The sequence below is a fragment of the Somniosus microcephalus genome, chromosome 13, assembly GCF_052327205.1.
Source record: "Somniosus microcephalus isolate GS21.2 chromosome 13, FLI_Smic_1.0, whole genome shotgun sequence".
NCBI lineage: Eukaryota > Metazoa > Chordata > Chondrichthyes > Squaliformes > Somniosidae > Somniosus > Somniosus microcephalus.
This window is the reverse complement of record NC_140999.1, coordinates 14165908-14193559: the sequence shown is the minus strand read 5'-3', so window position 1 is coordinate 14193559 and position 27652 is coordinate 14165908. Positions and strand designations below refer to the sequence as shown.

Below are 27652 nucleotides of genomic sequence, written 5' to 3'. Positions count from 1 at the left end.
TAGTTATTGCACTTCAACAAATATTGCATGAAGCACTTTGAAACATAACGAGCTATAGAAATGCAAATATCAAGTACTGTGTTGCCTTCCCCCTCCGAGTTTCTCCACTTGAACGCCATGATTCATGCTGGTATATGATTCTGTGGGTGGTAATAGCACTCTTCCACCTCACCTAAGTAGCCATGCTTGCTGTGTAATCCTGAACAGTGACAGTTTATTTATCCATGTGGAGCCTGGGGAGACCATGAGGATCATTGAGCTTACTCAACATCCACACGTGGGCTTCCAGCAAGGGTTGCTTCACAGCAATCAGCAACAGAAATCCGGGCAATGTTTTACCATTCCCAGCCCAGGCATATTGAGGCCAATTGTAGAATCTCTTCCCGATCATCACCTTGGCTGAAACTGGCTAACCGTTTCATATAGATAAATTATGAAAAGGGTTAATCACAGCCTGGCGTGTTTTACAAGTCAGTAGCACACCTTGGGATTCAGACAGCATCATAAGCTACATAAGCTACAAGTGAACTCTGAGTTATTCAACAGGAATTACAGGAAATTCTCGATTTACCAGCACCTAAATAACTGGAAATCTCTGTTAATCGGCAAAATTCAGGAGTAGGTTCAGGTAAGTTTTACTTCATGTTTGTGGCCGTTCCTGGATCTGTGGCTGTGTAACCGGGGTTCCTGCACCTGTTGCTAAGCAACAGGGACGCCTGGATCTTGTGGCGGGGTTCCTGCACCTGTTGCTAAGCAACAGGGACACCTGGATCTTGTGGCCGGGGTTCCTGCACCTGTTGCTAAGCAACAGGGAAGCCTGGATTTGTTGCTGTGTATGGAGCTCTTGTACCTTTTACTATACCTCTCTCTAATCCGGACTTTTTGATAAACCGGCACCACGCCGGTCCTGTCGGTGCCGGATAAAGAAGAGTTTCCTGTACATAGAATCTACAATACAGAAACAAGCCATTCAGCCCAACTGGTCAATGGTGGACTCCACACAAGCTTGATCCCACTTAAATTAACAAATGCTGATGCTTTAATAGGTCAAAACCATTCCTGAAATTGGTATAAAATCTGTCTTGCCATCAGAGACCAACTTGAAATACTCAGCATTAGAGGGATTACAGAAAACATACATTTGTATTATGTGTTAAAACAAGTGATCAACTTACGATATTTGGATGAGAAAGTCGTAACAAAACTCCAATTTCAGTCCTTGCAATCTTCTTATCGATCTGAAAAAAAATAAAAAGAGGATTTTTGATTACATTTAAGAAAAGGTTCTAAGGTCCTGATAAAATATCTCATGCAAGAAGAAATAGGCTCCCATGTTGGCTCAATGAATGTATCAATTGAGTAAATGAGCCATGCAGACTAGAAGGCCCCAGGTTCAATACCTCTTCTGTGCTAAAATGGTTGATCACAATTGATATTGGTCTCAGTATCCATTGATTATAAAGGGAAAAACTGATTAATGTCGTCACTCCTGATTGCTATCCAGTGACTCCTATTGGAAATGCATGTGTTTGAGCGTCAAATGAAGGATGGCCTGCAAGCAATTAATATGTGGGCTCATGAATGCCGCTTGGATGAGGTAGCTGAGGGTGCCTGCCTCCTATAGACCCATACCCCAGCAAGAAGCCAATGCCTTCAGAGGAGGGGAAGGGGTGAAAATTGGCAGCAAAAGGAGGAAGGACACAATATATTAGCTCCTAATATGGGAATCGTCATAAAACATTTTATGTTTTTTTAAAAATTCATTGTTTACATGGGTTTGGACAAGATGCTTTCAATGTTAATCAGTTGAATTTCACAATATTGGGAGAAGAATTGCTTTGGTTGCTATGTGCAGCAACATCTTAACTGCATTAATTAGGTTTCCAACACACTCCAGGCTGGCTTCCCACATTCTACCCTACGTAAACTTGAGGTCATTCAAAACTCTGCTGCCCGTGTCCTAACTCACACCAAGTTCCGTTCACTCATCACCCCGTGCTCGCTGACCTACATTGGCACCCGGTTAAGCAACGCCTTGATTTCAAAATTCTCATCCTTGTTTTCAAATTTTGTCTTATAATACTAATAATTATAGGTGGTAATGAGACAGGATTAATTAATGATCTCATAGTAAAGGATCCTCTAGGGAAGAGTGATCATAACATGATAGAATTGTACATTCAGTTTGAGGGTGAGAAACTTGGGTCTGAAACTAGTATCTTAAACTTAAATAAAGGCAATTACAAGGGTATGAAGACAGAGTTGGCTAAAGTGAACTGGGAAAATAGATTAAAAGGTAAGATGGTAGATAAGCAGTGGCAGACTTTTAAGGAGGTATTTCATAACTCTCAACAAAGATATATTCCAGTGAGAAAGAAAGACTCTACGAGAAGGATGAACCATCCGTGGCTAACTAAGGAAGTTAAGGAGGATAGCAAATTGAAAGAAAAGGCATACAATGTTGCAAAGATTAGTGGTAGGCCAGAAGATTGGGAAATTTTTAGAAACTTGCAAAGGACGATTAAAGAAATAATAAAGAGGGAGAATATTGATTATGAGAGTAAACTAGCAAGAAATATAAAAACAGACAGTAAGAGCTTCTACAAGTATATAAAAAGGAAGAGATTAGCTAAAATAAATGTTGGTCCCTTAGAGGATGAGACTGGGGAATTAATAATGGGAAACAAGGAAATGGCAGAGACTTTGAACAAATATTTTGTATCTGTCTTCATGGCAGAAGACACTAAAAGCATCCCAATAATAGTGGAAAATCAAGGGGCAAAAGGAAGGGAGGAACTTAAAACAATCACCATCACTATAGAAAAAGTACTAGGCAAACTAATGGGACTAAAGGCCGACAAGTCCCCTGGACTTGATGGCCTGCATCCTAGGGTCTTAAAAGAAGTGGCTGCAGAGATAGTGGATGCATTGGTTGTAATCTTCCAAAATTCCCTAAACTCTGGAAAGGTCCCAGCGGATTGGAAAACCGCAAAGGTAACGCCCCTATTCAAGAAAGGAGGGAGACAGAAAGCAGGAAAATATAGGTCAGTTAGCCTAACATCTGTCACTGGGAAAATACTGGAATCCATTATTAAGGAAGTAGTAGCAGGACATTTATAAAATCATAATACAATCAAGCAGAGTCAACACGGTTTTATGAAAGGGAAATCATGTTTGACAAATTTATTATAGTTCTTTGAGGATGTAACGAGCAGGGTGGATAAAAACGAACCAGTAGATGTAGTGTATTTGGATTTCCAAAAGGCATTCGATAAGGTGCCACATAAAAGGTTACTGCACAAGATAAAAGCTCATGGTGTTGGGGGTAATATATTAGCATGGATAGAGGATTGGCTAACTAACAGAAAACAGTCGGGATAAATGGGTCATTTTCAGGTTGGCAAACTGTAAATAGTGGGGTGCCACAGGGATCAGTGCTGGGGCCTCAACTATTTACAACCTATATTAATGACTGGGGTGAAGGGACCGAGTGTACTGTAGCCAAATTTGCTGATGATACAAAGATAGGTGGGAAAGCAAGTTGTGAGGAGGACACAAAGAGTCTGCAAAGGGATATAGATAGGTTAAGTGAGTGGGCAAAAATTTGGCAGATGGAGTATAATGTGGGTAAATGTGAGGTTATCCACTTTGGTAGGAAGAATAGAAAAGCAAAATATTATTTAAATGGAGACTACAGAATGCTGCGGTACAGGGGGATCTGGGTGTCCTTGTACATGAAACAAAAAGTTAGCATGCAGGTACAGCAAGTAATTAGGAAGGCAAATGGATGTTGGCCTTTATTGCAAGGGGGATAGAGTATAAAAACAGGGAAGTCTTGCTACAACTGTACAGGGCGTTGGTGAGACCACACCTAGAGTACTGCATACAGTTTTGGTCTCCTTCTTTAAGGAGGGATATACAGGAAACTTTCGATTAACCGGCCCCATAATAACCGGAAATGTCGGTTAACCGGCAAAATTCAGGAGTAGGTTCAGGTAACTTTTATTACTTTTTTTACTCCATTTGTTGCTGTGCAAGGGTGTAGCTGCAGCTGTTGCTAAGCTACAGAGATGCTTGCAACTTGTGCCAATTGTTCTGAAGCACAGGGTTTGTTGCTTTATACGGAGCTCTCAGCTCCGTATCTTTTACTATAGCGTTCGGTTAGCCGGAATTTTTGATGAACCAGCACCACGTCGGTCCCGTCCGTGCCGGATACCAGAAAGTTTCCTGTACTTGCCTTGGAGGCAGTTCAGAGAAGATTCACTTGGTTGATTCTTGGGATGAAGGGGTTGTCTTATGAGGAAAGGTTGAGCAGGTTGGGCCTATACTCATTGGAGTTTAGAAGAATGAGAGGGGATCTTATTGAAACATATAAGATTCTGAGGGGGCTTGACAGGGTAGATGTTGTGAGGATGTTTCCCCTCATTTGGGAATCTAGAACTAGGGGGGCATAGCTTCAGAATAAGGGGTCTCCCATTTAAGACGGAGATGAGGAGAAATTTCTTCCCTCAGAGGGTTGTGAATCTTTGGAATTCTCTACCCCAGAGAGCTGTGGAGGCGGAGTCATTGAATATATTCATGGCTGAGATAGACAGATTTTTCAACTACAGGGGAGTCAAGGGTTATGGGGAACAGGCAGAAAAATGGAGTTGAGGCCAAGAACAGATCAGCCATGATCTTATTGAATGGCGGAGCAGGCTCGAGGGGCCGAATGGTCTACTCCTGCTCCTATTTCTTATGTTCTTATGTTATGTTCTTACTCCTGTGAAGCACCATGGGACATTTTACTACGTTAAAGGCGCTATATAAATACAAGTTGTTGTTGTTCTCTAGAAATACTGGCTGGAGAAAATCTTTGTGAAGACAAACTGACCAGATCAGTTGTTCCCCCATGCATGCCACACTGTATAAAGTACAGATGGGAAAGATACAGTTTGTGAATATTTTTAGCAATAACTAAAAATAGACGGCACTGTCAAAACTTGAAACCAAATGACTAACAGGATTGTGTAATAGCTAACCTGATACACGTCAGTCACCATGAGTGATCAACACGCATTTTATGGTTTAAAAATGTACCGTAACTTTTTGTACCTCACTTTTAAAAACAAGCACCACATATATGTAAATATATTTTTAATCAAATTTGCTCTTGATAAATGTCACACTTAGAATTTTGCCAATGCTGGACAGCACGGTGGCATAGTGGTTAGCACTGTTGCCTCACAGCGCCAGGGACCCGGGTTCAAATCCGGCCTCGGGTGACTGTCTGTGTGGAGTTTGCACATTTTCCCCGTGTTTGCGTGGGTTTCCTCCGGGTGCTCCGGTTTCCTCCCACAGTCCAAAGATGTGCGGGTTAGGTTGATTGGCTATGATAAATTGACCCTTAGTGTTAGGGGGATTAAAATGTGTGGGGTTACGGAGATAGGGTGGGATATGTGTTGGTGAAGGGGTTACGGGGATCGGGTGGGATATGTGTCGGTGCAGGCTCGATGGGCCAAAATGGCCTCTATCTGCACTGTGGGGTTTCTGTGATTCTGTGAATGCTGATAGATCTAATGATAGCCTGTTGCTAAATGAAATGGTGCCATGGAAGTTCTCTTGTGGGGGCAGAGGAGGAGCAGCAAGCGCTGGATCAAACAGGTTTGTTTGACTGGTAACCTATTTTTAAACCTTTTAGTCTTCCAAGTACATCTAAATTTGGCATGGGCCGCGATCTTGCCAGCCCTGGGGGGGCGGGTATGGAGGCGGGACTGCTGGGAAAATGGCAGAATCTGGGGGCGGGTGCCCAACCCGCCCCCAACCCGCCTCCGTGCCATCTTGCCAGGAAGCGGGTTGCCGACCCGCGCCGGGTCCCGTCTCCTTGGAGGCGGGAAGGGGATTAGTGCCACTTATCTGCCTGTTAACGAGTAATTAACAGGCAGATAAGAGGGTTATCCCCATTTTACCCACACAAGTGCGGGCTTCCGAAGGCTGCGAACCCCGCCAGGGTCACCGAGGTGACCAGTGGGTCTGCGGGGGTGTGCGGGGTGCAAAAGTGCACTGTGAAGGTAAGCGATGGGTGCAAGTGTGGAGAGGTGAGTATGTGAGGTAAGTGGAAAGTGTTAGAAAAAGTTTACTTACCTTTGTTTCTTCCTGCAGGCTTCAATCGGTGGGTATGCGGAGAGTCTCGCATTTCTGCATTAGAGATGACAGATGGCCGTTGCATTCTCCAATGCAGCAACCATCTAATTTCTGCAAAAGAAAGAGGTTTGATGAGGTCTTGAATTCTAGAACTCATCAAACTACAGAGAATGTCAGTGTTTGACAGCTTCACAGAGCTGTCAAACGATGACAATTCATCTGTCAAAAATTTTTGACAGATGAAACGTCATACGCTGATGTTCTCTGTAACTGGCTTTCCCTTAATTGGCCTGCTAAGCCCGCTGGGCGGACTTAACAAGGTCAATCAAGGGAAAACAGCGTGGGTTGGCCAGAAGTTGATGGAGGCGGGACTGAAATCTGACAATTGGGAGTCCCGCCTCCAAAAGCTCCCCATTGGCAAAATCCAGCCCATGGACTCCACTCCAAACTGAATCTGCCAGTGTTAATTTCCACCTACTTATATCGTACGAAAACTCACGCCAATAAATAGGACATTCGTATCAGCACAAAGCCAATGGGATTGATATGGAAAATCTTTTATCTCATTGTTCCAGTTGTTTAGTCCTGGACATGGCTGATTTTTACATTTAATAATGTAGAAATATGAAGATCCCATAATGCTGAAACCTGTAGTACCAAGTACATTTGATGAAAAACATGTGTCATAACAATTGTGATACCAACAGAAAGGAATTACTCCAATTGAGTCTGTCGCCATCCAGCGGGACTGGCTACCTAGCAAATCTAGAGCATGAATAAGATTTATTTTTTCAGTCTTTGGTAGTACCTCATGGAAAACAAATGTTGGCAATTATCAACAGAAAGTGCTGGAAATACTCAGCAGGTCAGGCAGCATCTGTAGAGAGGGAAACAGAGTGAACGTTTCAGGTCGATGACCCTTCGTCAGAACTGGAAAAAGTTGGAGAAGTAACAGATTTTTAAGCAAGTGCGGGGGCAGGGAAAAGGAGGAGGGAGGAAAGAACAAAAGGGAAGGTCTGTGATAGGATGGAAGGCAGGAGAGATTAAGAGACAAAAGGGATGATGGTGCAAGGCAAAAGGAGATGGTAATGGGACAAGTTAAGAAACAAAAGATGAGTCTAGATGAGGTGTAAATGACAATGGCAGAATGATCGACAGCTGCCATGTGAAAAAATAGGGACAGAGGTTATTGTCTGAAATTGTTGAACTTGATGTTGAGTCCAGAAGGCTGTCAAGTGCCTAATCGAAAGATGAGGTGCTGTTCCTCGAGCTTACGTTGAGCTTCGTTGAAACAGGCCGAAAACAGAGAAGGATCATCGACCTGAAACGTTAGCTCTGTTTCTCTCTCTACAGATGCTGCCTGACCTGCTGAGTATCTCCAGCATTTTCTGTTTTTATTTCAGATTTCCAACATCTGCAGTACTGTATTTTGCTTTTGTTTTGGCAAGTATCAGCTTGGCTTAGCTGGTATCATTCTTGCCTCCAAGTCCTGATTAACACGTTCAGTGCCTGTACTGAGGGTGTGCTGCATTGTTCAAGGTTTGATGGAGTGCAGGCCCAAAACTAAAGGTTTTTGGATGCAACATTAAAATCGATGTCCTGTCTACCAGTTCCAGTGGATGTTAAATATCCTGTGACACTATCCGAAGAGTAGGGAGTTCTCTCTCAGTGTTCAGACAATTCATCCTAAACTGACACTACCTGAAAAAAAATGCTAATTCGTCTCACTGTTGTTTGTGGTATCTAGCTGTACTCAAATGGTTATTGTGTTTGCCTATATAATAATAGTCACTGCACTTAAAAGCTCTATATATTAAGTGGCAGCCAAGTGAAATGTTAGATTACCTCTTTCCAACTCCCATTCTCTCTTACTTTCTTCTGGCCTGACTCAACTCAGCTCTCTTCTGTTTTGTAGTGGCAGTGTGTGCAGTACTAAGATAGCATAATGAAGCCTGTGGTTTGGGGCCTGGCCTGGGCATGGATATTTAATATTCCATAAGACCACTCAACAAGTAATGGGTCTGCCAAGGGAGATGTACTGTATTCTGAAAGGAAATGAAATTACCCACTTGACTAAATTAGCATGCATTCAAATTAATAAACTGATTTTGCTTCTACACGCCATCAAACCTAGAAAAGGCATTATAGTGGACATGAAAGACTGCTGAAGTAAGCTGCTCCCTCAGAACACAGGCAATAAAGAGACAGTTGGCCTGGTCATAACACTGACGTTGACTCTCCTTCTGTGCATGAGGTTTATATTAGTGCAAAGTCTACAATGTAAAGGCTTCAGATTCAGTAAATCTACCAAATTTACCAATAAAAATGACAAGCGACGGGTACTAAAATATTTGAGAAGAGGCTGTGGATATCATAATACAGTCCTAAAATCACTCAAAATAACGGTTTGAAATCCTATTACAAGAAGCGTCATTTGTCAGTACAATGAGTTTTAACAGCACAATGAAAATGATGTCAACAAACTATTCACGGTCTAGCTGCCCAGCAACTAATTTTACTGCTTCACACTCTTACTGCGTTGTTCCATGAAATGTATGTTTCAAAACTGCTGTCGTTATTCCCCCCTCAAAAAGCCCACCCTTAACCTCTGTATATTCTCCAATTGCATTATATTGCCAATTTCTCCAAGACACTTAAATGCATTATTGCCACGAATACAATGCACTCACATCTATTAGAAGTTTTACATAAGAAATAGGAGCAGGAATAGGCCACTTGGCCCCTCGAGCCTGCACCGCCATTCAATAAGATCACGGCTGATCCTGGGCTCAAAGCCACTTCCCCGCCCGCTCCAATTGTTAGTCAGAGTCACAAATGATATTCTGTGCGACTGCCACAGTAGCTCACTGTCCACCCTCAACTTCTAGACCTCCTTCAACACTGGTGACCACTCCATTCCCCTCCACTGCCTCTCCACAGTCCATCATCCTGGCAATGCTCCTCTTGTGGCTGCACTCCTATCTGTCCCGACAAACCTACTACATCTCTTGAAACAGTTTCTGCTCCCCTGATTACACGGTCACCTCTGATCTGCCCCAAAGCTTCACCCTTGTTCCCACATATTCTTTATTTGCAGCCCGCACTCTCAGACTTCATCCTTAAACATGAGGTCAGATGCACATGTACATCAAAGACACTCATCACTACCTCTACCATCAGCATCAGCTCCAAGACTGTTGCCATGTTTTCAAGCTGTCTGTCCAACATCAAGGCCTGAATGAGTTGTAATTTTCGACAGCTCAACATTGGTAAAACCAAATCCATTCTTTTTGGCTCTCATTACCACCTACATGCTCACACTTATGCACATGGACATATCATCAACATTTGCAGACAACACAAAAATAGGGAACAAGGTTAACTGCGATGTGGAGTATCAGCGACTTCAGAAGGACATAGACAGATTAGTATATTGGGCAGGCACCTCTGAGGTGAAATTTAATATCAAGAAATGATACAATTTGGGAGGAAAAATGAAAGGAAACAACAAAAAAACAGCAATGCTTTTAAGAAAAGAAACGCGTCCCAAGGTGCTTCAGAGGCGCAAGGAAAAAATAAGAAGGAGATAGTAGGAGGGGTAAAGATATGGGTTTTAAGAAGGCTCTTAAAGAAAGAGAGGGAGGTAGACCAATTTCAGTGACAGAGGGGACTGCACATATGCAGTGAAATAATTCACAACAGAACAGGGGAAATATATAGCCCCCAAATAACAATGGATTTAAGTGAAAATAATGTTATTATGCTATTAGGCACTGCCCATCGTCAGTTGATGAATATAAAATTTAAAAAATATATATTATGGCAACAGAGTTGGGAAAGAGACTTCAGAAACCCGCTCCACAGAGTCACCAAGGGCTGGATTTTCTCAGCCCCGAGGAGGTGGGTATGGAGGTGCGACTGCCGGTAAAGTAGCAGAAAGTGGGGGCGGATGGCAAACCCGCCCCCATCCCGCATCCGTGCCCTTTTGCCAGGAGCCGGGAAGATGTGCTGCTTCGGGTCCCGTCTCCCGGAGGCGGGAAAGGGATTAAATCCTTTTAACTGTCTGTTAACAGGTTGTTAACAGGCAGAAAAAAGGATTAGCGCCATTTTACCTTCTCAGGTGAAGGCTTCCCGACCTCGGAGAACCCCGCCGGGTTGGAGGAGACGTGAAGGAGGTCTGCGGGGGTCAGAGGCACCTGAAAGTAAGATGTAGGGGTGAGTGATGAGTGCAAGTGTGGAGTGGTAAGTATGGAAGGTGAGCGTTAAGTGTTAAAAAATGTTCACTTACCTTGTTTTCTGCCTACAGCCTTCATCCACCCTGGATCGGGAGACCCGACATCGTCCTTGTCGATTTCACAGACTGGCTGTTGGATCCTCCAACTCAACAGCCATCTGAAATCTACAAAGTTGAAAGGTGTGATGAGTCCTGAACACAAGGACTCATCAAACTACAGAGAATGTCAGTGTTTGACAGTTTCACAGAGCTGTCAAACGCTGACATTCCTTCTTTTAAGAAGTCTTGACAGATAGCACGTCAGACGTTACGGACTTCCCTACTAATTGGCCTGCTGAGCCCGCAGGGTGGTCTTAACAAGGTCAATCGGGATAATCACGCTGGTTGGATAGAAGATGATGGAGGTGGGACATTGACCCGACAAGCAGCAGTCCCGCCTCCAACTCGTCTCCATTGAGAAAATCCAACCCATGGTGTCTAGAGCCTGCAACTACATTGTGACAGCTAACACTGCAAAATTGAATGGGACACAATGTTGACACAATTTGCAAAGGTAAATACTGACAAGAAAGTGTGACCAAAAATCATGACAAGGCGAAGTAAAGTTTGTGGAAAGGAAGTGTGCGCTCTAGACAAGATTTTTTAATAATAAAAAGGTAGTATAAATTAGGACCTTAGAGAGGCAAAGTAGGTCAGTGCCCAAAGGGAACATAGTCAATTAACTTTCTGAGCACTTTGTTTACTTGCCAAGATGTTATAGGGCTGTCCTGAAAATGTTTTACTTAACAAAAAAAAACTATGAATAAATATATACATTTATAAAATAGCAGATACAGTAGAGGAAGTCAATAACTACTTCAGTCTTGTGGTCACATTGATGCTCTTGTGGGCGTAAGAAATGATCAGAGTTTTCTCCCAACAATGTAACAGTTTTTGGATAACCATAACTCTGTAGATGGAGATTTACCCTGGTTCCTCCCTCCACCCCACTACCCCTCACCACCACCCAACAACAGCTCTTTGGCCCATGAGCGAAGCGTTATTTGAACACAGCTAAATTGCAGCTGTTACAAGCTCCAAAAAAAACAGGGCCCACCCATTCTTCAACTCCCTAATACTCTGCTCATTATAAATATGGGAAGAGGCCTGGTCAAGCAAGATTGGGAAAGGCAAAAACTAATATTTAATTGTGCAGCCTTATACTGACTTTGATGCCAGTGGAGGCAGCATCAGGGGAAGACAAGAAGAAAGAAGAAGAATTAAAAAAACTACAAGGCCAGGGTATCCTACTCTAAAAAGCCAACAAAACTCACCCCGTGTGACTAAATGAGTAGAGCGGCAACTACTGCTAAAAGTTCATGAATACAGGAAACTCTCGATTTACCGGCACCTAAATAACCGGAAATCTGTTAACCGGCAAAATTCAGGAGTAGGTTCAGGTAAGTTTTACTTCATATTAGTGGCCGTTCCTGGATCAGTGGCTGTGTAATCGGGGTTCCTGCACTTGTTACTAAGCAACAGGGACGCTTGGTCTGTGGCCGGGCTTCTTGCACCTGTTGCTAAGCAACAGGGAAGCCTGGATTTGTTGCTGTGTATGGAGCTCTCGTACCTTTTAACTATACCTCTCAGTAATCCGGACTTTTTGATAAACCGGCACCACGTCGGTCCCGGATAAAAAAGAGTTTCCTGTATCTGAAGCAGTGTAAAGCCTCTTATCTTTAGTCCCTGTCTCAGGGGAAACGCCAAACCATGTGTTTCTCACTTTCATACAACCATCTGGTTCCAGTCTCAGCTCCAAAATTGAAGAACTCTTATGCTGCACATGTGTGAACCATGGACAGTTCTGGGAATCTGACTCTGAGATAGTCTCTGCTTTAGCGCGCTCATATCGTAACGCTATTTTGCTTTGCGATACCAGCACAATGATGTACTGAAGCAGCTCAGTATTTTTTAGCAGGCCGCAGGAGGCAGTCACTGTCCTGACAGCTGATCGCGAGACCTTGCTGCATTGGCTATTCAGTGGTTGGGGCACTTAAGCTTGCGAATGCCATTGATGGCACAAAACCTGCAAGTCTGCAGTTGCTGACACTCCAGTACAGTAAAACTGCTATACAGTAGTATCCGTTCAAATCTACTCAAAACTTAACAACTTTCACTTACAGTTTTCTGCAGGACTTTTGCAGCATATTGTTTCTGGGTTCGCTTTTCTTGACATCTGTATACAACAGATGTGGCGCCCCTATGAGAGAGAGAGAAAAGCCAGAAGAAAATAATCCCAAACCACTGAGAATCATTCTGCAGCCTCATTACCGCACAACATTATTGCCTTTGTTCAATCAACGTTTACTTTTGGTGTTAATTAACAGTCCTGGAGGATGAAATACATATCCACTTTTCATCTGACAAGACAGGGACCAATATTCTTCACTTTAGAGCTCCAGAGACAAAAAGGAAAATAAAGCCAATATTTTGATCCAGTTCATTAAAAACTGAAATTAATTCTGTCATTTATTGCAGAGTTACAGGCCATACTCTTATCATTCTCCCCACTGGAAATCTCTTAGGCAGTCCCTCGGAACCGAGGATGACTTGCTTCCACACTAAAAATGAGTTGTCAGGTGACTGATGAGTCCAATGCGGGACCGACAGTCTCTGTCACAGGCGGGGCAGACGGTGGTTGAAGGGGCGGGTGGGTGGGGTGCTTGGGTTGACGTGCGCTCCTTGTGCTGCCTGCGCTTGCTCCCGGCGAAGAGACTCGAGGTGTTTGGCGCCTTCCCGGATGCTTCTCCGTAATACGTATTTGTTAACTATTCAGCAACTAAAAACACAATTCTCCAACATTGCCGGGCCACCACATTCTTTATATAGAATCCTTCCAATGGACTGAAATTGCATTATGTGATATTCAGTAAATAAACATTCATGTGTTTGTCTGAAATTCCTTTGTCTACTATTTCAATGAAGGTCTTAACTCGTTTAAAAAGAATTTCATTACAAATGAGTTAATATGCTCATTACTAAAATTGCACAGTGCTAATTCAACCTTTAAGTCGCCTCTAATGAATGCAAGAAAATTCTGGAAAATCAAATTATACACTTAACAATAGTAAAACAAGTTCAAATCAGGTTAAGCACAACATTCAAGAAGCAGGAACTAACATAACATTATCCACTTTACATTATTTTCAATTGGAAAACCCAACAGCAGAGATGTTATGTGACTATATACTTATGCATGTATTTATTTATTTATTTATTTATTTATTTACTTCTTCTTCTGAAAATGGTTCACAAAGTGTTATGCCATCTACTTCATGTGAATGTAAGGAAGATGAAAGTTTAGATAAGAGAGTGAAGTTTCCATAGACCCTTTTCAGGTTTAAATTGTTTGGTTCTGGACATGGAACTGTTCACCTGTTACAGAAACTAGCTGTGTAAAGGCACTGTCTAAGGCAGTACTGAGACAGACAAACCAGGAGGTCCCCAGTTCAATTCCTGGACATGGCTGATTTCAACCACGGAAGCAGTTGGCACACAAAAATTGGCGTCAGAGCTTTGGGCAAATGGAAGGGAGAAATCTGCCAGGATTCCCACTCCTGATTGCTTTTAAGGGACTTCTGCTGCAAAGTACGTGCGTGGGCATAGGGTGAGAACAGAAATGGGCTTGGCTGTCATGCCCTCCACAGTCGAATAACCCGCTGACACTGTCTAGACGTCTCAGAATGGACTCCAGGGCAAAGTACTGAGATGAGAAAATTGAGGGGAAATGGAGGTTGGGTATTTAGTGAGTTCCCAGTTTTAGCGAGATCATCTGGAGGTAAGGTGCTTCCTCACAGGAAGAGAAGAAAAATGAGAACATAGTTGGTAGCTTAAGAGCAACCTGGACAACTGAATTGACCTATCTGCACACAGAGCAAATTGAGTTCTTCAAGACAGGAAGTCTCTGAATTTTGCGAGTATGAATTAACTATTTAAATAGGATCATTGTTAAATTCCTAGGTTTTTTTTAAACACTGGATAATGTCTGCAACTTATTTGAATAGTTCAATCGACAGTTCCGATCTTATCTAAAGATTTTGACAACATTAAAATTTAAAAATTAAACTTCCTGTAAAAATGGAAATGATTATTTCAAGAAAAATCAGAACAAAGCCTGCAACATAATTTCAGGTAAACCCACACTGCAAGGATTAACGTCATCTGTAGGATCGGACTAGATATCTGAGATACCTAGATTATCAAAAACTATTCAAAGCTTGCTTAATAAATGATTTAAACAAGACAGTTAGGGTAGAAATTCCCCTGTTAGTTTCTTTAACAACTTGATTAAGGTGTTTGGGTGAAGTTCCTCTGTTCACTATTTTAACAAAGTTATGATGTGAAAACAGTGAAGAGGAATTTCACCTGCACACCAATCTCTCTTTAATAAAAACAGAAAATGCTGGGAATACTTAGCAGGTCAGGCAGCATCTGTGGAGAGAGAAACAGAGTTAATGGCCGGAATTTTGCCGGCGCTCAGAGGGCAGGTTCAGAGGCGGGTCCGCTATCAAAATCGAAAAGATTGACAGCGGGTCGGGATCCTGCTGTCAACCCGCCTCCATGTCAGTTTCCCAAGTGTCGGGTCTGTCTGCGCTTTACAGACCCAACACCAAGCGGCGGGTGAGCCAATTCAGATACTTAAGAGCTTGTTAAAAGGTACTTGAACACCATTTTACCATGTACTTACCATTTTACCAGCTTTTTCACGAGGTTCCCGGCGCTCGGGGATCACGTCATGTAAGTAGGTCGGGCTGTCAATGTCTCTGCATTCCTCTGAATAGTAGACAGCTGCAAAAGTGGTATAAAAGCTACCATTTCACAGCTGTTCACTTTCCAATCTGAGAAGCTGGAGCCTTCAGGATTTGGAATACACTTTTCAGCTTTATGCAGTTTGGAAGTGTTTGGAGTAAACGCTCTATCCACTGTCACCTCCTTGAAGCAACCTCTCTCACCATTGACAGATCGTTTCTGTCATCTCAACTTCAGCTGCCATCTATTCCAGCAGCATCGGTACCCTTGAAAATATCTCACCTTGGTCCTCAGAATCCCACCACGATCAGCCCCAACACCAACATGACCAGGCACACCAGCATCACCAACAACAACACCAACCTGCTCCATAATCATCTGATGCTGCACAGGACACAGGGCATCAGCACCCGACCACATTGCTGCCTGGGAGGCCAGGGATGGCCTCACCATGGCGAGATTTACTTCACTTGACGCTGTACACCCTGACTGCCACATGATGCGCCAGGTTGGCACCACCCCACACCAGCACCATAAAGCATCCCTGCAATGCCCAAGCCATTCCTTTCACACTCATCACCATTGCGGGAGGTAACGTTATGTCTCAACATTCATTGCAACTCACTAAGCCACTTCCAAAGGTGCACACAAATCTGTCCATGAAGGCAAAGTGTGGCAAATAAAGACTTCAATGTTTGGAAACACTTCAACAGAAACTTTACATGAACATTGCATAAAACACTCAAGTGCCTACTCTTGTGCGTTGTTAGTTGCTACGATTGGACAAGGATGAGGGTGAATGTGAGGGGTGGCTAGTGAGATGAGGATGTGATAATGTAGATAGAGAGGGATGGGTGGAGGTGCAAGGTAAGTTGGTGTGAGTAAGGATGTGTAGGAGTAGGGTAGGGAAGGCTGAGTGATGGGGATGTGATGAGTGGCACGGCGGGTTGAGTGTGGCTTGGCAGTAATGTTTCATGATCTACTGAGATCATTGAAAGGTTTGCGCCACTGCAGCCAGGTCCTCCTGACGACATCCCTGCTTGTGTCCTCCTGTATATGCATATAAGCGTATGGAGGGAGTCATGGGGGAGCCTGGATGCAGTCGTTCACCTTTGTGCAGTGCTTGTCAGTGTTTGCAGCACCTCAATGCTGTAGAACACTGACAGCACAAATGTCAAAATGAATGTGGACACGGCTCCTTTAAGGAAACTGGCTGATGACACGTCATCAAATGACGTCATCAGACCCGCTTCTTTTCAATTGGCCAGGAACCTCACAGAGCGGGCTTAACAAGCTCAATCAACGGAAAATTCTTCTCACAGAGCGGGATGGAGCTAGGAGCGGGACCGGAACCCGCCACCTACCTCGGCCGCAGTGAGCCCGCCTCAGTAGGCAAAATCGCGGCCAAGGTTTCAGATCGATGACCTTTCGTCAATCTCTCTTTGGTACGTATAACAATTTTACGCTAGTCACATCATAAAACAAGATAAAGAAAGTCAGTAATTGCATGATGACTTTACCTAACACTGCCCCCCCCGCCACCAACTGTTTTTAAGATATAACCTGTAGATCATTATGGCAATTTGCTCACAGTAAGTCAGATGATAAAGTTATTATGAGGACACGAGTTCGCCTCAGTAGGCAAAATCGCAGCCAACGTTTCAGATCGATGACCTTTCGTCAATCTCTCTTTGATACGTATAACAATTTTACGCTAGTCACATTATAAAACAAGATAAAGAAAGCCAGTAATTGCATGCTGGCTTTACCTAACACCCCCTCCCCCCCGCCCCCTCAACTGTTTTAAAGATATAACCTGTAGATCACTGTGGCAATTTGCTCATAGTAAGTCAGGTGATAAAGTTATTATGAGGACACGAGTATTATACCATAGGTCTCATCAGTGTGTATCATGAAGCATTGTAACTGGTAAAATAGATAAGGGAGAACCAGTGGATGTGATGTATTTGGATTTTCAAAAGGCTTTCGATAAGGTCCCGCATAAGAGATTAGCGTGTAAAATTAAGGCACATGGGATTGGGGGCAAGGTATTGACTTGGATAGAGAACTGGTTGGCAGACAGAAAGCAAAGAGTTGGAATAAATGGCTCTTTTTCCGAGTGGCAGGCAGTGACTAGTGGGGTAGGGATCGGTCCTTGGACCCCAGCTATTCACAATATATATTAATGATCTGGACGAGGGAACTAGATGTAATATCTCCAAGTTTGCAGACGACACAAAGCTGGGTGGGCGTGTGTGCTGTGAGGAAGATGCCGAGAAACTCCAGTATGATTTGGACAGGTTGGGTGATTGGGCAGAAGCATGGCAGATGCAATATAACGTGGATAAATGCGAGGTTATCCACTTTGGTGTCAAAAACAGGAAGGCAGATTATTATCTAAATGGCAATAGATTGGGAGAAAGGGAAGTGCAACGAGACCTGGGTGTCCTTGTGCACCAGTCGCTGAAAGTAAGCATGCAGGTGCAGCAGGCGGTTAAGAAGGCAAATGGTATGTTGGCCTTCGTAGCGAGAGGGTTTGAGTACAGGAACAAGGATGTCTTGCTGCAGTTGTGCAGGGCCTTGGTGAGGCCACATCTTGAGTATTGTGTGCAGTTTTGGTCGCCTTATCTGAGGAAGGATGTTCTTGCCATGGAAGGAGTTCAGCGAAGATTCACCAGACTGATACCTGGGATGGCAGGAATGACGTATGAGGAGAGCTTGGGTCGATTGGGCTTGTACTCGCTGGAGTTTAGAAGAATGAGAGGGGATCTCATCGAAACTTATAAAATTCTAACAGGACTAGACAGACTAGATGCTCGAAGGATGATCCCGATGGTCGGGGAGTCCAGAACTAGGGGTCACAGTCTAAGGATAAGGGGTAAGCCATTTAGGACAGAGATGAGGAGGAATTTCTTCACTCAGAGAGTGGTGAACCTGTGGAATTCTCTGCCAAAGAAGGCAGTAGAGGCCAATTCATTAAATATATTCAAGAAGGAGTTAGATATATTTCTTAAGGCTAAAGGGATCAAGGGATATGGAGAGAAGGTAGGGACAGAATACAGAATTTGGATGATCAGCCATGATCTCATTGAATGGCGGAGCAGGCTCGAGGGGCCGAATGGCCTACTCCTGCTCCTATCTTCTATGTTTCTATGTTTCTATTGCGGGCACATATAAAGTATAATTCAGGTTTCCATTAATTAGCATATATCTCAAATTGTTGACACTGACAATTCTTGGTACATTGATTTAGGATCTATCCAGCAATGAGGCGACAGTGCTAAATATAGCCTTTTCAAAACCTCCAAGGTCATAGTATTCAAACAGGACAAAGTAGCGACTAAAAAATATAAGGGTAGATTTTCCTCTACCTTTTGCCTGAGGAAATCAGCATTTCCTATGCACAGGACAGAGGAAAAGAGGCGGTAACATTACGTCTCTGCCCCCATTTCATCCCACAGCGATTTCCTGGGGCTTCCCCATGAGATACAACTGGGCCTGCACTTGTAGTAGATTCAGGGCTAACACCGGTTGTGTATTGAGACAACAGTGGACATTCCTGGCCTCCCGGCTCATTTTCCTTCGGCAGCATCCGCCGGACAACCCAGTGACATCGGGCATTATGGAGGGTCTGTGGGGGCCCTGGGGTAAGGCTGAAGACATTTCGGTAAGCGTTAAATCTTCATTTTAAGCCCCCACCAGGATGTTTGCAAACAATTAGGGCCTTCCGGGTACTGATCACCTGTAGTGTATGTAACTGTTCTACCTTTAAGAGAACTATTGTATGTAACCGTCCACCTTTAAGAGAACTATTTTAGGTGTGGCACTACTTTATCCTGGCTGCTGTATACTGTAATACCGATGGTGACCACACCGGTATATAAGTGCTGTGGCAGAATTTATTGGGCAGATTCGCCCTGACCTTCAAATAGTAAAGTCCTGTTTAAGTTACTCTTGTAGTCTGTGTATTACTTCGCTATACAACCCACAGACTTTACAGTGGCGACGAGTTCGATCTTACCCTGCGGCAACAATACTTCTGAAGAAGTAAACGAGCGTCGAAAAGAGGCACCCACCCTCGTCGTTTTGCTGAGAGAAAACTCGAGTCTGCAGACCAAGAAAGGAGGAAGATTTCAAACACGAAGTCTTCCATCAGCAACAGGCACGGATTGTCCCTTCCGCCACGGTGGTGAGTGAGCTGATCAACACGAGAAGCAAGTCGGCCACGGTGACTGTGAGTAAAGGGAAAATTAAAAAAAAAATAAACGGAGGATAAGGGCAGTGAACTCGACCACGGTCGAGGGGGAAAGGAGCCGGACTGAAGTCGGGCCCAGAGGCGCTGAGACGGGGCAGCGTGGAGCACGGAAGCCGCGGTACAAGCGGGCTGGGGAGCGTTGTGAGACGGCTAGACCGCGACGGCGAAAAAGGCTGGACAACTACCGCGACCACGAGGCGCTGCGACCGGGATCGTAAGGCGCGGGAAGATATAAAAATAAATAAGCCACGGCGAACTCAGCCGCAGCCGGGGAGGAAAGCACCGGACTGCGAGAGGGCTGGGAGGCGCGATTGGAGCGAAAAAGGCCGGGCACCTACCGAGGCCGCGAGGCGCTGCGACCGGGATCATAAGGCGCGGCGGCAATAAATAAATAAATAACTAAATAACCCGCGAAGAATCAGCCGCAGCCGGGGAGGAAAGGACCGGACTGCGGGAGGTCTGGGAGAGGCGTTTAAAGCCGCTGAGGGAGAGCCGCGCGAGCGGGAGAGACAGAGCCCAAGAGAGAGCGAGCGAGAGCCGAGCGAGCGGGAGAGACAGAGCCCGAGAGAGAGCGAGCGAGAGCCGCGCGAGCGGGAGAGACAGAGCCCGAGAGAGAGACCGAGCGAGGTTCCGGCCAGCGGCTTGCAGCAGCTGCCGTGAAGGACCAGGAGCTGGATCTGTCCGACGCCAACTGGTTGTCCCCAGCGCCGGTTGCCCCTGCCGAAAAGAAGAAGGGGGGGGGGAACAAGGAGCGCGATCGGCTTTTCTAGCGCACGCTTCAGAATAAACTGAAGCCGGCGCACAGGCTACAAACCCCGTAAACCAGCGGTCGTCGCCCAAGGGCAAAGCTTACCCCTCCCACCAGAGGAAGAAGTCAGGAGCGGGAAACCGCCATTTTGCCAGTAGGGGGGAAGAAGACAAGCGCGGGAAACCGCCATTTTGCCAGTAGGCGGGGAAGAAGACAAGCGCGGGAAACCGCCATTTTTGGAAGAAAAAAAAGAAAAAGTTAAAGAGAAATCCTGTTGTTTCGCAGAAAGATAGTGAGAGATAGTGAAGATGCCTAAGCATGGTAACATCAACAACTTCGATGCCGAGGTGGAAGATTGGGCCACGTACGTAGAATGTATCGAGATATATTGTGAGGCCAATAAAATAGAAGATGATGATAAAGCTATAACCTTGCTAAACTCGATGGGCGCGAAGACATACGGGTTATTGAAGCATCTTCTATCACCAGCTAAACCGGCGGATCAGACTTTTGATAATATTGTTGCTGTTCTGAAGGATCACTTGAACCCCACACCGCTGATGTTGGTGGAACGATTCAAATTTTATGCGAGAACGCAACGGAAAGAGGAAAGCAACGCAGAATACTTGGTCGAACTGCGTAGACTAGCGAAATACTGCCAGTTTGGAGGAAATCTGACAGAGGCATTGCGAGACAAGTTCGTGTGCGGGCTGTCGAAGGAAGGAACGCAAAAGCGACTACTCGAAGAGAACGACCTTACACTTGAGAGGGCTGTCCTTATTGCAGCATCGCACGAAGCCGCAGCGAAAGGAACTGCGGAAATGCAGCTAAAGGCAGTGGTACTCAGTGTGGATCAAATTACTTTGGGTACAACGAAATGTTATCATTGTGGGAAGACAACACACGACCAGAACCAATGCTGGTTTAAAAACCAGGAATGTAGAAAATGTGGCAAACTGGGTCACATAGCTAAAGTATGCCGGTCAGGAAAGAAGACCCACAACCAAAAAAAGCCATCACAGGGAAAGTACAACAAAGTACACAAGGTGGCTGAGAAGAGTTCAGACGAACAGAATTCGGATTCAGACCCAAACGGCCAGGAACTGGGTAGTCTGAGAATTCACAATATGAGTAAGAAAGCTGACCTACAAACTATCTGGGTCATGCTAAAAATAGCCGGAGTCCAAGTGAAAATGGAGTTGGACACTGGATCAGCCCTATCAGTCATAAATCGAAGGGATTACAACCGGCTATTCTCACATATACCCTTGAGAGATACCAAGTTCGTATTGCAGACATACATGGGGCATAAAGTATACCCCATGGGGAAGATAAGAGTCAAGGTGAGAGACAGGGGCAAAGAACACCCAGGAATGGACTTATATGTACTACCTGAGGGAGGACCACCACTTCTAGGACGGGAGTGGATCAAGAAAATAGACATGGAATGGCACTACCTAAAAGCAATAACGAGTGAGGACTCGGTGCAGACAATCAGCTCAGACTCTGAAACGGATGACGATGAGACCAGCCCAAGTATGAAAGACAAGTCTAAAATGAACTTGCTGACTGAGGTTGGAAAAACGAAGGCGTGCATAAAGGCTTATGCTCCAGAGGAGAACAAAGTTTCAGAACAGAATTCCACTGAACAACAACAACATAGTTTGACAGAGAATTCTGAGTCTGTCCAGTTTACAGACATATACATTACTGAGGAACACCGAGCTCAAACTCAACTTTATTTCAAATTACAACAGCAATTAGAACAATTGAGTTGCCGTCTTGAGCAAGAGACAACAGCAATGAAAAAGTTCTTGGACACAGAGTGGGAGAATCTGGAAAGACAACAGAAGCAGCTGGGGGAGAAAATGGAGCAGGAGCACACAAACTGTCTGCGCGAGGAGGCCAAACGAATCAAAGCTGATTCGGTCTCTGAAGGTGCATGCTCTAATCTGGTGGAGCAAGATGTTCAGCAACTGAAGGCGCCTGTTAGCAGGTTGCAGGCAGAAAAGGCTGATTTGGTCGCCATGAATTCCGAGCTCCTACTGAAGTCGGGTGCAGCATCACCGGACGATTCATTTGTGGAAATTCGAATGGTGGAGGCTGCGGATGATGGTGAAGTAGAAGCAGCAAAGGGACCCCAGTGCAAGGTTCTAAACAGCCCTGCAGCTAATGGGAAATGGATGATGGCAGAAGAGTTAACAGTCAGCCAACTCCTCCAGGGCAAGGTTATAAACAGCCCTGTAGTTAATGGAAAAGGGATGATGGCAGAAGAGTTAACAGTCAGCCAACTCATTCATATGCTGAGGGATAAAACTCTAAAATGGGAAAAATTCAAATACGAGCCTCAATCTTCAAAGGGAAGGGAGCTCTCAAAAGTCATTGGAAGAGCTGAGGTGGCAACCCAGACTGAGAAGTCTGCAGCAGAACAGCCCTTGGATGCCAAAAGTACGCTGACGCACGGCAATGTAGAACAACAGAATACTGAAACAGCTACTTCAGTAGAGGGATTGACTAGTCCGATCAATCAATCTCCGAATGAAGTTGAAGTATTGAAATCACAAATGAGGTCATTAGTAAAAGACTTGCAGGAAGCCCAGAAAAAGCGGGATGAATCTGAACGCATGATGAAGTCTCTTCAGGACAGATGTCGGGATTTGGAACAAAAGTCGGCTAACGTCCAGCTGGGTAAGGAGGAAATAGAAGACCCTCTCGCTGGCCTAGCTCAGGACGACACCGAATATTACCATGATCTGTTGAGTGACACTGAATATTACGAGGACCTGGTCTGCCCAGCTTGTGCCGAGAACTCCCAAAGTGCCGAAATCAGGATGAATCACTTAAAGTCTAAGGAACATAGGGAGATGGTGGCGTTACAGCTGGCAGCTGACAATGGAGCTCCGAGAGTCTCCAAGAAGCAAAAAAGGAAAAGACGAAGCAGAAGATGATAACCATCTGAACCATAGAGGAAATAGAGGTTAATAATTATGATCTAATTGGGATTACGGAAACATGGTTGCAGGGTGAGCAGGGCTGGGAGCTTAACATACAGGGGTATTCAGTATTTAGGAAGGATCGACAAAAAAGAAAGGGAGGAGGGGTAGCATTGCTAGTAAAAGAGGGGATAAATGCAATTGAAAGGAAGGATATTAACTCAGTTAATACAGAATCTATATGGGTGGAGCTAAGAAATAGCGAGGGGCGAAAAACATTAATAGGAGTGGTATATAGGCCTCCAAATAGTAAAATAGAGGTTAGGGAGGGCATCACGAGGGAAATTAGAGAAGCGTGCAATAAGAGCACAGCTGTCATCATAGGTGACTTTAACTTACATATAGATTGGACTAGCCTAATCAGTAAAAATAATGAGGAGGAGGAATTCCTTGAGTGTTTAAGGGATGGTTATCTGGATCAATATGTCGAGGAACCAACTCGGGAACAGGCTATATTGGACTGGGTACTGTGCAATGAGAAGGGACTAATCAGTAATCTTGTTGTACGGGGACCCTTGGGTCAGAGCGATCATAACATGATCGATTTCTCACTCGAAATGGAGAGCGAAGAAATTGACTCAGAGACTAAGGTCCTGAATTTAAACAAGGGGAATTATGATGCCATGAGACGGGAACTGAGTAGGTCTGATTGGACAACGTTCCTGGGAGGACTGGAGGTAGATAAACAATGGCAAACATTTAAAGATAGAATGACAAAATTGCAAAAATTGTTTATACCAATCTGGCATAAAAGGAAATCTAAAAAGGTGACTCAACCGTGGATAACAGGGGAAATTAGAGACAGCATAAAATCCAAAGATAGGGCGTATAAAATAGCCAAAAAAAGCGCCAGAGCGGAAGATTGGGAACAGTTTAAGATAGAGCAAAGGAGGGCAAAGGGCATGATCAAGAGGGGCAAAATAGCTTACGAAAACAAGCTGGCGGAAAATATAAAAACTAACTCCAAAAGCTTTTATAAATATATCAAAAGGAAAAGACTGGTGAAAACCAAAGTTGGTCCATTGCAGTCAGATACGGGGGAATATATAATGGGAAATAAGGAAATGGCAGATCAACTAAATGCATACTTTGGGTCAGTCTTTACGAAGGAAGACACAAAAAACCTCCCTGGGATATCGGGAAAAATAGGGACATTGGCAAAGGAGGAACTGACGCAAATCAATATCTCTAAGGATATGGTGTTAAGGAAGCTAAAGGGATTGAAGGTGGACAAATCCCCAGGGCCTGATAACATGCATCCTAGGGTACTGAAGGAGGTGGCCCTAGAGATAGCGGATGCACTAAGGATGATTTTTCAGAATTCATTAGACTCGGGAACAGTGCCGATGGATTGGAGGGTAGCTAACGTTACCCCACTATTCAAAAAGGGGGGTAGGGAAAAAGCAGGTAATTACAGACCTGTAAGCCTTACATCAGTTGTGGGCAAAATGCTGGAGTCCATCATTAAGGATGAAATAGCGGAGCACTTAGCAAATGGGGACAGGATAGGACAGAGTCAACATGGATTTACAAAGGGTAAATCGTGCTTGACTAATCTATTGGAATTTTTTGAGGGAGTAACTGGTAGAATAGATGGGGGAGAGCCAGTAGATGTGGTGTACCTGGACTTCCAAAAGGCCTTCGATAAGGTCCCACATAAAAGATTAGCATGGAAAATTGAGGCTCATGGGATAAAGGGGAAAGTTTTGGCGTGGATAGGGAACTGGCTGTCAGATAGAAAACAGAGAGTTGGAATAAACGGCTCATTTTCTGAATGGCAGGCAGTAACAAGTGGGGTACCACAGGGATCTGTCCTGGGCCCCCAGCTGTTCACAATTTACATTAATGACCTGGATCAGGGAGTCGGATGCAGCATTTCCAAATTTGCAGACGACACTAAACTAGGAGGTGGGGTGGGCTCAGAGGAAGAGACCAGGAAGCTCCAGAGCGATTTGGACAGACTGGGCGATTGGGCGGATAAATGGCAGATGCACTATAATGTGGACAAGTGCGAAGTTATCCACCTTGGGTGCAGGAACGGGAGGGCAAATTATTATTTAAATGGCAATAGATTGGGAGAGGGGGAAGTACAGAGAGACCTGGGTGTTCTTGTACACCAGTCACTGAAGGCGAGCATGCAGGTGCAACAGGCGGTCAAGAAGGCAAACGGTATGCTGGCCTTCATAGCAAAAGGGTTAGAATACAGGAACAGGGATACCTTGCTGCAGCTGTACAGGGCACTGGTGAGACCACACCTCGAGTACTGTGTACAGTTTTGGTCGCCTCATCTGAGGAAGGATGTTCTTGCCATGGAGGGGGTGCAGCGGCGATTCACCAGGCTGATACCAGGAATGGCGGGAATGACCTATGAGGAGAGACTATGTAGTTTAGGGATGTACACACTGGAGTTTAGAAGATTGAGAGGGGACCTCATAGAAGTGTATAAAATTCTGACAGGTCTAGACAGACTGGATGCAGAAGGAATGTTTCCCTTGGCGGGTGAGAACAGAACTAGAGGACATAATTTAAGGATAAGGGCTAAACCATTTAGGACAGAGATGAGGGGGAATTTCTTCACTCAGAGAGTGGTGAACCTGTGGAACTCATTGCCACAGAGGGCAGTGTACGCCAGCTCATTAAATATATTTAAGAGGGAATTAGATATATTTCTACGGGCAAAAGGGGTTAAGGGTTACGGAGAGAAGGCGGGGACGGGATACTGAATTAAAGGATCAGCCATGATCTCATTAAATGGCGGAGCAGGCACGAAGGGCCGAATGGCCTACTCCTGCTCCTATCTTCTATGTATCTATGTATCTATGTATTATTACCTCTACCCGATCACACACGTGGTCCCCCGAACGGAGCCAAATCAGTTGGAAGGTAGGAAAATTTCCCAAGGCAATCCAACTGTTTTTTGTTTGTTTTAAAAAGTCAGCAATGCTGGTTCAGAAGTGATGGAAGTAAAGCTGTTAAGTCTAGGGAAGGACTATGGGATGAGTCCCTCTAGCAAGGTGACCCGACTACACCACGGAGGCGTGGTCCGGACCGAGTCAAGAAGATCAGAGACTGAATCTGTGAACTGTTTCCCGCAGAGACTGAATCTGTGAACTGTTTCCGCAGAGACTACCTCTGTGAACTGTTGTAACATGAAGTTGGATATGTTATGATGTTATGTTAATGGGGAATAAGTATGTTGTAAGCTAAAAAGGGAGGATTGTAGTGTATGTAACTGTTCTACCTTTAAGAGAACTATTGTATGTAACCGTCCACCTTTAAGAGAACTATTTTAGGTGTGGCACTACTTTAGGACTGAGTTACCTGGGTTTAAAGGGACAGGTTGCCAGAGGTGAGCCCACATGTGGCTGGAGGATCACAGTTTGTACACCCCTGGATTAATATTAAAGAATGATTTGGGTCTTGTGCAGTTCAAACACAATGGTCTGGAAATTCAGGTGCGCTCATTTTCAGGCATGCGGTGGCGGGCAAGGCATGGGGAATGATCCCTACGCCTGAATGGCGAGGCGCACCCTATATTGGGCCTCGGGCCCCATTACCATCGGGCCAGCAAGCTGCGGACTGTAACAGGCAGCTCGCCGGTGAAGTGGGAGTGAAGATTGGGCCACTGCAACAGCAGCAGCATCGGTCCCTTATTTGCATACGCTTCAGATCCGGACAACGCGGGACAATTTTTTGGCCTTTACCACTATGGTGGGCAATGAACATCTGGCTCATAATGAGCGCGCGCTTCCTGCACGATTAGGAGCAATGTTCCCTCTAATTTTTCTTTTGGGTGCGGGGCCCCTTTAACGGGCTTAACGGCCCATTCAAATTTTCGGGCATGCCCATTGTTTTCCACTTAAAAGCCGATCAGCGGCTTGCGCGGGACCCCCCAGATCGTTGCGCGGCCGCGCAGCCTAACGGGAACATTGCTTAGGAAGCCGTTCAGCACCCGACAAACTGGCCGAATTTCTAGGCCAACCTCTGTGTGTTTACTTAAATAAACAGTTGCAAACAATACCACAGACTCAATCTCATTTTAAAGCCTCGCTCGGAGTGAATGTTCAGCAATCAGAGTTTAGATTTAGCCATGGTATTATCTATAAGCAGATTTGAACATGATTTAGTAAAAACAAATCAACAGTAAGTAATGTCTTAGGCTGGGTAATATCTTGAAAGAGAATTATGAGGGAGGTTAAATAAGGGTACTCTGGGAATAGTGATTAAATAATGCCTTCTGGGCATTCAGCCTTTGTACTGAAAGCTTAGTGCGGTATTTTCTGTCCGATTATCAACTGAAAAGCCATCTGGAAAACAAAATTTAAAAAAAGAGAAAAACAAGGTCGTTACTTCTTGTGCTTCTGCACATTATTATACTCAGTTTGCTCTCTCTTGCACTAACATTTCAAAACTTGTTAGTGTCAGATTGGCTTAACTCAAAGCGCTCTTGCCCCTCAGTGACAAATTGTGGATTCCAGCTCTACTCCAGAACTTGAGCATAATCTGGGCTG

The 27652-nt window shown here is 44.6% G+C and overlaps 1 protein-coding gene across 1 annotated transcript in view; it reads right to left on the bottom strand.

The window, feature by feature from the left end:
- LOC147108067 (calcium/calmodulin-dependent protein kinase type IV-like) overlaps nt 1–27652 on the bottom strand; it is a 159623-nt gene that overhangs the window by 91048 nt on the left and 40923 nt on the right. The window contains exons 3-4 of the mRNA XM_086004525.1: nt 12518–12596; nt 1176–1238 (exon numbers count right to left, since the gene is read on the bottom strand). Coding sequence (XP_085860651.1) covers nt 1176–1238; nt 12518–12596 — 142 coding nt within the window. The remainder of the gene's footprint in view (nt 1–1175; nt 1239–12517; nt 12597–27652) is intronic.